Source organism: Oryctolagus cuniculus, chromosome 12 (genome assembly GCF_051225735.1).
Source record: "Oryctolagus cuniculus isolate XC-2025 breed Fujian yellow rabbit chromosome 12, ASM5122573v1, whole genome shotgun sequence".
Classification (NCBI taxonomy): domain Eukaryota; kingdom Metazoa; phylum Chordata; class Mammalia; order Lagomorpha; family Leporidae; genus Oryctolagus; species Oryctolagus cuniculus.
This window is the reverse complement of record NC_142878.1, coordinates 55,471,248-55,484,044: the sequence shown is the minus strand read 5'-3', so window position 1 is coordinate 55,484,044 and position 12,797 is coordinate 55,471,248. Positions and strand designations below refer to the sequence as shown.

General features: G+C 40.3%; 1 protein-coding gene across 1 annotated transcript; it reads right to left on the bottom strand.

Moving 5' to 3' along the window:
• Nucleotides 1-10,901: 10,901 nt before the first annotated feature.
• On the bottom strand, nucleotides 10,902-11,840 carry LOC100338512 (olfactory receptor 4K17-like). Its single transcript, XM_051822569.3, has one exon. The coding sequence runs from the start codon at nucleotides 11,838-11,840 to the stop codon at nucleotides 10,902-10,904; it is 939 nt and encodes a 312-aa protein (XP_051678529.2).
• Nucleotides 11,841-12,797: the final 957 nt, after the last annotated feature.

Sequence of the window (12,797 nt, the reverse complement as noted above, 5' to 3'; positions counted from 1 at the left end):
ATGCAAACTTGATGGGATTGTATTGGAATCCCCTGGAACGTTTCTAACTCCACCATTTGGGGCAAGTCAGCTTGAGCATGTCCCAAATTGTACATCTCCTCCCTTTCTTATTCCCACTCTTATATCTAACAGGGATCACTTTTCAGTTAACATTTAAACACCTAAGAATAATTGTGTGTTAATTACAGAGTTCAACCTATAGTACTAGAACAAAAAAAAAATACTAAAAGGGGTAAAGTATTACATTGTACATCAACAGTCAGGGCAAGGGCTGATCAAGTCACTGTTTCTCGTAGTGTCCATTTCACTTCAACAGGTTTCCCCTTTGGTGCTCAGTTAGTTGTCGACAATCAGGGAGCACATATTATATTTGTCCCTTTGGGACTGGCTTAATTAACTCAGCATGTTTTCCAGATTCCTCCATCTTGTTGCAAATGACTGGGTTTCATTGTTTTTGACTGCTGTATAGAATTCTATAGAGTACATGTCCCATAATTTCTTTATCTAGTCTACTGTTGATGGGCATTTGGGTTGGTTCCAGGTCTTAGCTATTGTGAATTGAGGTGCAATAAGCATTAAGGTGCAGACAGCTTTTTGTTTGCCAATTTAATTTCTTTTGGGCAAATTCCAAGGAGTGATATGGCTGGGTTGTACAGTAGGGTTATATTCAGGTTTCTTTTTTTTTTTTTAGAGTTATATAAGAAATTTATTTTTTTGTTTTTTTTTTTAACTTTTATTTAATGAATATAAATTTCCAAAGTACAGCTTATAGATTACAATGGCTTCCCCCCATAACGTCCCTCCCATCCGCAACCCTCCCCTTTCCCACTCAGATTTCTGAGGAATCTCCAGACTGACTTCCATAGTGGCTTAACCAGTTTGCATTCCCACCAACAGTGGGTTAGTGTCCCTTTTTCCCCACATCCTCGCCAGCATCTGTTGTTGGTAGATTTCTGAATGTGAGCCATTCTAATCGGGGTGAGGTGAAACCTCATTGTGGTTTTGATTTGCATTTCCCTGATTGCTAGTGATCCTGAACATTTTTTCATGTGTCTGTTGGCCATTTGGATTTCCTCTTTTGAAAAATGTCTATTGAGGTCCTTGTCCCATCTCTTAAGTGGGTTGTTTGTTTTGTTTTTGTGGAGTTTCTTGATTTCTTTGTAGATTCTGGCTATCAACCCTTTATCAGTTGCATAGTTTGCAAATATATTTTCCCATTCTGTCGATTGTCTCTTCACTTTCCTGACTGTTTCTTTTGAAGTACAGAAACTTCTCAATTTGATGCAATTCCAAATGTTAATTTTGGCTTTGACTGCCTGTGCTTCTGGGGTCTTTTCCAACATGTCTTTGCCGGTACCTATATCTTGAAGGGTTTCTCCAATGTTCTCTAATAATTTGATGGTGTCGGGTTATAGATTTAGGTCTTTAATCCATGTTGAGTGAATTTTTGTGTAAGGTGAAAGGTAGGGGTCTTGCTTCACGATTCTGCACATGGAAATCCAGTTTTCCCAGCACCATTTATTGAATAAACTGTCCTTACTCCAGGGATTTGTTTTAGATCCTTGATCAAATATAAGTTGGAGTAGATGCTTGGATTGATTTCTGGTGTTTCTATTCTGTTCCATTGGTTTATCCATCTGTTTCTGTACCAGTACCATGCTGTTTTGATAGCAACTGCCCTGTAGTATGTCCTGAAATCTGGTATTGTGATGCCTCCGGCTTTGTTTTTGTTGTACAAGATTGCTTTAGGTATTTGAGGTCTCCTGTGTCTCCATATGAATTTCAGCATCATTTTTTCCAGATCTGAGAAGAAGGTCTTCGGTATCTTGATTGGTATTGCATTGAATCTATAAATTGCTTTTGGACAAATGAACATTTTGATGCTATTGATTCTTCCCATCCATGAGCATGGAAGATTTTTCCATTTTTTGGTATCCTCTTCTATTTCTTTCTTTAAGGTTTTGTAATTCTCATCGTAGAGATCTTTAACATCCTTGGTTAAGTTTATTCCAAGGTATTTAATTGTTTTTGTAGCTATTGTGAATGGGATTGATCTTAAAAGTTCTTCCTCAGCCGTGGCATTGCCTGTGTATACAAAGGCTGTTGATTTTTGTGCATTGATTTTATATTCTGCTACTTTGCCAAACTCTTCTATGAGTTCCAATAGTCTCTTAGTAGAGTTCTTTGGATCCCCTAAATAAAGAATCATATCATCTGCAAAGAGGGATAGTTTGACTTCTTCCTTCCCAATTTGTATCCCTTTAATTTCTTTTTCTTGCCCAATAGCACTGGCTAAAACTTCTAGAACTATATTGAATAGCAGTGGTGAGAGTGGGCATCCCTGTCTGGTACCAGATCTCAGTGGAAATGCTTCCAACTTTTCCCCATTCAATAGGATGTTGGCTGTGGGTTTTTTATAAATTGCTTTGATTGTATTGAGGAATGCTTTTTCTATACCCAGTTTGCTTAGAGTTTTCATCATGAAAAGGTGTTGTGTTTTATCAAATGCTTTCTCGGCGTCTATTGAAATAATCATATGGTTTTTCTTCTGCAATGTGTTAATGTGGTGTATCACATTGATTGATTTGTGAACATTGAACCATCCCTGCATACCAGGGATAAATCCCTCTTGGTCTGGGTGGATGATCTTTCTAATGTGTTGTTGCATTCTATTGGCCAGAATAGCATTTTGTTTTCTTCACAGTAGAAACTCTTTCAAAATTGGAGTCAATATTCTCGACCATGTTATGCTTACACAATTTACGTAATGTTCTAAATTCTCTGTCATTTAAACAATATTCATAGATCTCTACCAGCAGTAGATTCCATCTTCCGAAACCATTTTCCCTGCTCATCCATGAGAAGTAAGCCCTCCTCTGTTAATGTTTTATCATGAAGCTGTCACACTTAGGCCAAATCTTCAAGCTCTACTTCTAGTTCTAATTTTCTTGGTATTTCAGTCACACGTGTAATTATTTCTCCACTAAGATCTTGAGCCCTTCAACATCAGCCATGAGGGTGGGAGTCAACTTCTTGCAAACGCCTGTTGCTGTTATGTTGAACTCTTCTCTTGAATCATGAATGTTCTTTTAAAGACTCTTAAGTTGGTACATGACATTTAGACATATTTATGAATGCAATAGGATATTTAAAGTCATACATTCAAAACCAATGATCAAATCAGAGTTATTAGCATATCGGTCATCAAAAACTTTTAGCATTTTTTAATGATGAGTACATTTGAAATACTCTCCTAACCGTTTTGAAATATACTTGTATTGTCGTCACCACTTTCAGCATACTGTGTCATAGAACACCAGAATTTATTCTTCCTGTCCAACTTTAACTGTACCCACTGATGGGCCTCTTCCCAGCTCTCCTTCCCCTTGGTCTCCTTGGTCTTTGGTAACTATAGTTCTGATCTCAACTTTTTAAAATCCCACGTATAAATGAGATCATGTAGTATTTACAGCAATTATGTCAGAAAGTATTTATGTTTTTCCTTAACTGTGAACGGTTTTGTAAATTTACTTATTTCATATAACTTTTTATTTGGAATGAAATTTTGAATTTATAGCACAAAAAATATGAAGTAGTACAAGGAGTTCTCATATACCATATACCAAGTTTCCCCTGTGGATAACGTATCAGCATAATTGTCACAGCTGGTGAACCACACACACAGCTTCCCTTACTTCTTCTGATCTACACCCCCTCTACTCTCCTACCTTTCCCCACCTTTACAATTCATCATTCTGGGTTCCTAGGAGCTTTTGAAGCTCATGTAAGTAAGGACAACATGCAGTGCTTGTCTTTTGTGTCTGACTACACAAACATCTGGTTTACACTGACATCTGGTTTCATCCATGTCGGTGCACATGGCAATGTTCCATTCCTTTTTGTGGCTGAATAGTATTCCATCATGTATATGATCTAAATTTTCTTTTTTTTTCCCAAGGCTTATTTAGTTATTTGGAAAGGAGAGAGAGAGAGAGAGAGAGAGAGAGAGAGAGAGAGAGAGAACTTCCATCCACTGATTCATTCCCCAAATGGCTGCAAAGGCTGGGGCTGAGTCAGGCTGAAGCCAGGAGTCAGGAGCTTCTTCCAGGGTGGGTGCAGGGGCCTAAGCACATGGGCCATCTTCTGCTGCTTTCCCAGGCCACAGCAGGGAGCTGGATTGGTAATTGAGCAGCTGGGCCACAAACCAGTGCCTATATGGGATGCTGACCCTGCAGGTGGCGGCTTTACCCGCTACACCACAGCGCCGGCCCCCCTAAATTTTCTTTACTGTGAGGATAGACACCTTGGTTGATTTCATGTCTTTACTGTTGTGAACAGTGCTGTGATAATCATGGTGGAACAAGCTTCTCTTTGATACAATGCTTTCATATCTTTTGGGAGTAACCCATTAGTAAGATTGATGGACATATGCAAATTCTGTTTCTGGGTTTTTGAAAAAGATGTTTTTCCCAGTGTTGTGGTGTAATGGGTAAAGCCGTCACCTGTGATGTTGGCATTCCATATGGGCATTGGTTTGAATCCTGGATACTCCATTTCCAATCCAACTGCCTGCTAATGCTCTTGGGAAAGCAGCAGAGGATGGCCCAAGTGCTTGGGCCCCTGCATCCATGTGGGAGACCTGGAAGAAGTTCCTGGCTCCTGGCTTTTGTCTGGCCTGGCCCTGGCCTTATGGCCATTTGGGAAATGAACCAGCAGATAGAAGATCTGTCTCTCTTTATATGTATATAAAACTTTCAAATAATTAAGATAAATTTGAGAGGCAGAATTACAGAGACAGGAGAGAAAGAGAGAGAGAGAGAGAGAGAGAGAGAGAGAGAGATCTTCCACCTGCTGGTTCACTCCCCAGATGGCCATAACAACCAGGGTTGGGCCAGGCCAAAGCCAGGATCTTCATCCAGGTCTCCCATGTCAGTACAGGGGCCCTAGAACTTAAGCCATCTCCACTTGCTTTCCCAGGTGCATTAGCAGAGAGCTAGATTGTAAGTGGAGCAGCCAAGACTTGAACCAGTGTCCATATGGAATTCCGGCACTGCAGGCACACCACAGTGCTGACACCCTGTTTCTGCTTCTTAAAGAAAACTCAATACTGATTTGCATTGTGGTGGTACTAGTTGACATTCTCACCAACAGTGTTTGAGTTCCCTTTTCTCCACAGCCATTGTCAGCATTTGTTACTTTCTGTCTTTATGATGAGAGAGGTCTTCTGTTTGCTGGTTTACTCCCCACATGGCTGCAATAGCCAGATCCAGGCCAGTCTTAAATCAGGAACCAGAAAGAACATCCTGGTCTCACAAGGGTGGCAGAATCCCAGTTACGTGTGTTGTCTTCCACTGCCTTCCCGGGTGTACATTGGCAGGAAGCTGTATCCAAAGCAGAGTAGCTTCGATTCAGACTGGCACTGTGACAGGAAGCAAACGTTACACGTGACAGCTTAACCCGAAGTGCCATAGCGCGAGCCCCTCCGTTTTTGTTTGGGAAGTGCATTTTCTATTTCACTTATAAAGAGTGGCTTTGCTGGATGTTATGCTCTTGACTGGAAGCCTTTTTCCTAAAAGAACTTGAGTATCTCATCTCCGTCTCTTCTGGCCTGCAGGGTTCTTGCTGAGAAGTCTGCTATTAGTCTAGATGGCTTTCCTCTATATAGCTTGGTGTTATTTATTCTCTTACTGATTTTAATTTTCTCTCTTATCCCTACTTTTTGACAACATGATTATTTTATGCATAGGGGAATGTCTTTCTCAGTCGAGTGCGGTTGAGGTTCTTTGAGCTTCCTATATCTGAGTATCAGTGTTTATTTCAAGACTTGAAACTTTTTACCTCTTGTATTAATCAGTATGTTTTCAATGCTTTTCTCTTCTTTTACCCTTCAGGTGTCTCTATAATATGAATATTTGATTAATGGTATCTTGCGTGTCTTGCAGGATTTTTTCATTATCGTAATTCCTTTCTGTTTATTTTTTATTGACTGTATCAGTTAAAATTCTTTCCCTCAAGATCATAAGTTCTTTCTTACACTTGATCTATTCTATTGTTGAAATTCCCTATTGTATTTTTTATTTCAGTGATTGATATGTTGAACTCCTAGATTTCTGATTTTTAAAAGTAATTTCCATCACTTTGGTTTTCTCATCTCTTTAAATGGCGTGTTTGTATTCTCTTGACTTTCACTGAGTTTTTTTTTTTTAAGATTATTTATTTGTTTGAAAGACAGAGTTACAGAAAGATATATATATATATATATATAGAGAGAGAGAGAGAGAGAGAGAGAGAGGTGTCAATCTTCCATCTGTTGGATCAGTCTCCAAATGGCCACATTGGCTCTTGATGGGCCAGGCTGAAGCCAGGAACCAGGACCTTCCTCAGCCTTCCATGTGGCTGGCAGGGCCCCAAGGATTTGGGCCGTCCTCTGCTACCTTTCCAGGAGCAGTAGTTGAGAATTGGATTGGAAGTGGAACAGCTGGGCCTCAAACTGGCACCATATTGAATGCTGATAGGCCACAGTGCCCGTCCCTCATTGAGTTTTCTAAGTATCATTATTTTTGATTCTCTTTGCAGCCATTTCATAGATTGCCTTCTAATCACAATCTGTTTCTGGGGAACTATTGTGTTCTATTGAGGAGTCATGTTTATCTGGTTCTTCATGTTTCCTGTGTCCCTACATTGACATCAGTGCATCTGATATAATAGGTCCTTCTTTATGCAGTAGGTTTTGATGGAAAATAACTTTTTGTTTACATGGAACGTGGGTTATTACTCTGGTTATGGGTTTTATTTTGGTTTTAGGTGAGCCTAGATGTGTAATCATTGAGTGATTTCTTAAGATTTAATCAATAGCAGTAGTATTTATGAGTGTCACAATTGATTAGTCTACAGCAGTTCATTGATATAGAAGTATGACTCTGAAGTGGATATGGGCTTTTAGGGTTGACTCTTTGACGTCTAGATTTTTTGATGTCAGTCACACTAGAGTTTGTGATGGTTGTAGCCTGTGATTGATGCTGTAAGAGGGGCCTGTTCCTGTGTCCTTCCAGGGAAACTTGAGAGATGCTGGGGCTTCAGGCCCAATATCTGTGGTTCTGGGATTCTGTGATGTGTGTGAAACCTTCCGTAGCTCCTGCCATCCCTGTGTGTGAATGATGCTTGAGAGTACAGCACCAAAGATCCTAGTCTCCTGGGAGACCCTGTGGGATGTGAAGGGGAACTGAGTCACGGTCCTATAGGTAGATTCATGTTTTGCTGGGGACTGCGCATTGGAAGTCTTGGTCTGGAGTGGCAGAATGCAGGAAGCTGCTCTCCTGCTTCTGCAGAGTGCATTTTAGCACTAACAGTCACATCCTGGAGCTTCAAGTCCTTAATCAAGTCTCAGGGTGAGTGGCACTTTCTCTGGGCATTGTGGACTGGCAGCCTGAAGCAGAGGAGTGCAGACTCCAGGTACCACAGGTGAGGACTGGTCACTCCAGGGGTGTGGCACACGGTGACGTTCCAGAGCTGAAGCATGTGGTGGAACTGCCCCAGTCCCCGCAGGACTGCAATGGTTTTGCTGAGGCTTGTGTGAAGGCGCCCAGTACTGTGATCCACGAGTTGAAAATGAGGGATTCCTCAGATTGAATAACCTGCAGTTTCTTGTGGGTTGTGCTGCTGCCAAGTCCCAAGAGGCCGAAGGGAACTGTCCTAGATTACAGAGTGAACGAGTGTGGCTCCGGAGCTTGTGCACAGAAATGTCACAGCTACAGAATGGAGGGGACTGCACTCTGTTCTGGAGAGCACCTTGTCTGTGGCTCTGGGACTTCTGGGGCTACGGGGACGCTTGCTATCTACTAGGTCTGGACTAAGAATAGACTTGTAGCAGTGGCTATACCAGAGCAGCTCAGGTTCATCACTTTGGGGGCGGCGGAGGCAATGTGGATTACAGGTTTTGGAGCAAAGGAATTGCTTAGACCCCAGTCAGCTTTCTAGATCAGATTTAAAGTCAGTGAGGATAGGGGCCAGCCTTGTGATGTAGCAGGTTCAGCCTCTGCCTGTGACGCTGGCATCCCATGTAGGTGCTGATTCAAGTCCTGGCTGCTCCACTTCTGATCCAGCTCTCTGCTATGGCCTGGGAAAGCAGCAGAGGATGACCCAAGTGCTTGGGCCCCTGCCACCCATGTGGGAGACCCAGAAGAAGCTCCTGGCTCCTGGCTTTAGCTGAAACTTAATTAGTCTCTATTGACTACCTGTTCTCTTCTCCACTTTAGCAGTACAAACTAAAAGAAATGGATATGCAATGTCAATATGCAATAGCATGATTTATTATTATCTATGCTGACATCTTTTTTGATCATTGGTTTAGAAATATGAACATATGGATTTACATATTAATATTAAATACTTGTAAAGAAATAGTTTACCATTTTTTTAAAAAGAAGAAATTTTATTATATCTTTACAACTTTGGTGTAAGCTTAGTGAATACCCTACACAATATCACAATCTCAGCTCTCCCCATACGTCCTTCGAAGACCACTGGGCATAAATGGTATCCCCATCTTTGTGTGCATGCTTCACCTCAAATCCATTTACTTTCTGTTTCTGTTTTTATAGTATTGTCTTCCCCACAACTGTAATTCACCCATAGTTACCATAACTTCTACTATTTTATCATTATAATGGGGATCAATGTGGGGCAAAGTTGTTTGCTTTTTGGACAATTTTTAAAAAAGACTTATTTGAAAGGCAGAGAGAGAGAGAGAGAGAGAGAGAGAGGATCTACCTTCTGCTTGCTAACTCCCCAAATGGCCACAATAAATAAGTCTGGGTGGGCTAAGCCAGGAGTCAGAATCTCTTATCGTCCATTGGCTGCTTCACTCTCTAGTTGAATGCAATGGACAAGGCTGGGACTTGCTGAGGCCAGGAGCTTCATCCTGGTCTCCATGTGGGTTTCAGGGGGCCAAATATTTGGGTCAATTTCCAATGCTTTTCCTAGACCATTAAAGGTAGCTGGATAGTCAGTGGAGCAGCCGGGATGCTAACCAGTGCCCGTACAGAATGTTGGCACTTCAGGAGACAGCTTAATCTGCTGCACAACACCGACCCCAGATCCTTTCTTTGAAAAGTATATGCACATGAAATAATGTTCTTGCAAGTATACCTGTGACAGAACTCCACACCTTCTACAATTACTGTATTTTTATTAATATTCAATTCAAAATTTTGAAAATTTCCATTGAGATTCTTCTTGAAATATGAATTACTTAGAAGTGAATTGTGTTGAATTGCTAATGAGCTAAAAGTAATTTATATGCTTAGAAACTAAATGGTAGTAAGACTTCATTTGTTTTTTCTGCAAGAACTAAGTTATCTAGTTTAACTAGGAGTCAGTCAAGATGTGCTGGTGTTTTATTTTGTCCATAGTGAAGTGAGAGAGTAAGCTGCTTGTGGGCTTCAAATCACCTGTGAAGCAGTGGTGACTCCTAACATCAGAGTTGTATCAGTGAGCACAGTTGAGATAATTACTTCTCAAGAACATCCCAAGAAGTCACCACATGTCCGCTTGCACACCTCTAGATGGGTATGAGTGATGTTTTAATTATCGTCTTTCTATCTCATGTATTAAATGCAATATTTGTATACATACATTGTGTGTACATGCATTTATAATTTTGTATGAGAGTATCATGCAAGGGTTTACTCAGAAAGCAGAAAATTTGTTAGCTATGTAGATCAGAACCACACAGCTCATCTGAACTTTGCAGAGAACAAAGGAGTAATTGTGCTGTTATTTTTATTGACAGTTTCCCATAGACTTTTCTTCTCGTAAGTCCATAATTTTTTTGATTTGAAACAACTCATTTTCCTTCTCCACAATCATAATATCTCATGTTATTTCTTCATGTAAGGTAAAACTATTATCATATAAATTTTTTATTAAATGAGAAAAAGTAATGTTTCAAACTTTTGAAAACATTTCTCCTTGTGTATTTAAGGAAGACATTTCCAGAGAAGCTACATTTAAAACAACAATTAAGAATTAAAAACTTTAATTTAAAGGATTAAATTATGAAGAGCAGGGGTAATAGGATTATGATTTGACAATTTATCATTTTGTTTTCTAAATGAATATAAATGCCTTTAGAATTTTCTCTAGCTAAATCAGAATTAGGATAGACACGTGATGTGGTTTTAGAAATGGGAGTATAATGAAAACTCAAAGTGATTTTGTTAAGTAATACATAACAGGTGAAAGATGTTGTACAGTGTTGGGAACATAGGTAGCCTTTAACAAATTGTGGGCCGGCGCCGCGGCTCACTAGGCTAATCCTCCGCCTGCAGTGCCGGCACACCGGGTTCTAGTCCCGGTAGGGGCGCCGGGTTCTGTCCCGGTTGCCCCTCTTCCAGGCCAGCTTTCTGCTGTGGCCAGGGAGTGCAGTGGAGGATGGCCCAAGTGCTTGGGCCCTGCACCCCATGGGAGACCAGGAGAAGCACCTGGCTCCTGCCTTCGTATCAGCGCGGTGCGCCAGCTGTGGCGGCCATTGGAGGGTGAACCAATGGCAAAAGGAAGACCTTTCTCTCTGTCTCTCTCTCTCACTGTCCACTCTGCCTGTCAAAAAAAAAAAAAAAAAAAAAAAAAAACAAACCACAAATTGTGGCCATTATTTTTGTGCCATTTAACATCTTTGTTCACATTTGGTAATCAATGAATATATACAAAGTTTATTTTTGCAGTTTAAGTTGTAAGAATCTAAGTGTTGGATTTCAAAACACATTTTCATAATAAAAAGTACAAACTGTACATCTTGGGTTATCCAGAGCTTTCTGATCTGAGTCAGTTATTGGCTGTTCAGTTTACAGTCAACACGTGGCAAAAGAGAGCCACACAGTGTGTTTTCTCGCCATGTGAGATTGCTAACAATTATCCCTTGAGTTCACATGCTGATTTGTCAGCCTCTTTATGGCATTCTTAATCTCTTTATTTCTTAGTGTGTAAATGGCTGGATTCATGAGAGGTGTGATTACAGTATAAAACACAGCCAGAAACTTGTTCACCCAGGTGATACTTACTGGCCACAGGTAGATGAAGATGCAGGGTCCAAAGAACAGCACCACCACTGTGATGTGAGAAGTACAAGTAGAGAGGGCCTTGGATGCACCCTCTTTAGCATTAAGATGGATGGTAAACAGGATATAAGTATAGGAGACCAGCACGAGAATGAAGCAAGTTGTTGCCAAAAGCCCACTGTCTGCGTTTATAACTATTCTTAAAGTATTGGTATCCATACAGGCTAGTTTGATCACCAAAGGAATATCACAAAAAAAGCTGTCCACTACTCTAGGTCCACAGAAAGGCAGCTCCAAGATCATAGCCAGTTGGCTCATAGCGTGAACAAAGCCAATGATCCATGATGTCAAAACCAGCCAGATGCACTTCTGTCTGTCCATGATGCTGGAGTAATGGAGTGGCTTGCAGATGGCCACATAACGGTCATAGGCCATTGTCACCAGAAGAACCATCTCACCCCCTCCAAAGAAATGCACACAGAGAATCTGGGCCATGCAGCCCCCAAAGGAAATGGTCTTATCATCCTTTAGGAGGTCAGTGATCAGTTTAGGGGTGGTCACAGAGGAAAGGCACGAGTCTACAAAGGAGAGATTAGCTAAGAGGAAGTACATGGGGGAATGGAGATTGTGGTCGGTGATGGTTAATAGCACGACAAAGAGGTTGCCCAAAACTGTCATTAGGTAGAGTATAGAAACCGGCAGTAGGAGGATCACCTGGAGCTCCTGTGAGTCACAAAGTCCCTGAAAAATAAACTCAGACACCACTGACTGGTTTGCTTCTTCCATTTACAGAGTGTGTGCTACTGGGACCCAAATACAAAGAGATGAATAAGGGCTTCTGCAACAGAAGCAAGAACTTAATGATCAGGAACTAGAGAGCAGAAATTTACTGAAATTCTGGCATTGCACTAAACTCAAAATTGCAAATCAGTTTATCTTGGATGTAGATGTGTGTACAACATTGTGGATAAGAAAAACTAAGTATAGAAGAGCAGATAAATATTTTATTCATCAGAAATACTTTTCTATTTCTTGATTCATTTAAGAAATTGTTTTAAATTTAAAAATTTAAACAGACATACAAAAATACATACTAATGGAGTACTGTGTGGTGTTTTGCTAGATATATATGTTGTATAATGGTTAGCGTAAGTTCATTTAACTCTTCAAACATTTAACTTTTATTTATGGAAAAAAATGCAAAACTCTATCTTCTAGTTTTCTTTTAGAGAAATACACAGTACACTAATATCTGATCTCACGTTACTGTACAATAGAGCCCCAGGACTCTTCACTCCTATCCAGCTATAACCTCGTAGACTTTAATCAGCCTTTTCCTCTCTTCCCTCCTCAGCCTTTGGCAACCAACATTATTCTTTTAACTTCTGTCGGATCACATTTTATTAAAGATTCCTCAATGGAGTGAGGTCATATGACATTTGCATTTCTCTGAGTGACTTATTTAGAAGTATAATTCTTATTGTCAAAAATTAATATGATGATTGAAAACGTGGTAATAAATGTTCTCAAGTTCTTGAATCTGCCCCTCCTGCAAGAGATCAGGAAGACATCTTCAGTAGTCGTAAAATATATTCTGAGGATCCGTATTTATCAGATTGGATACAGCCCCCAAATCTAATGCTACATTTCAGATACAAACACACAGCTCTCAGAAATAAATAAATTAAAAAACCAATAACAATTAGTTCACATTTATATTCAAATAATTCAACATCATCATTA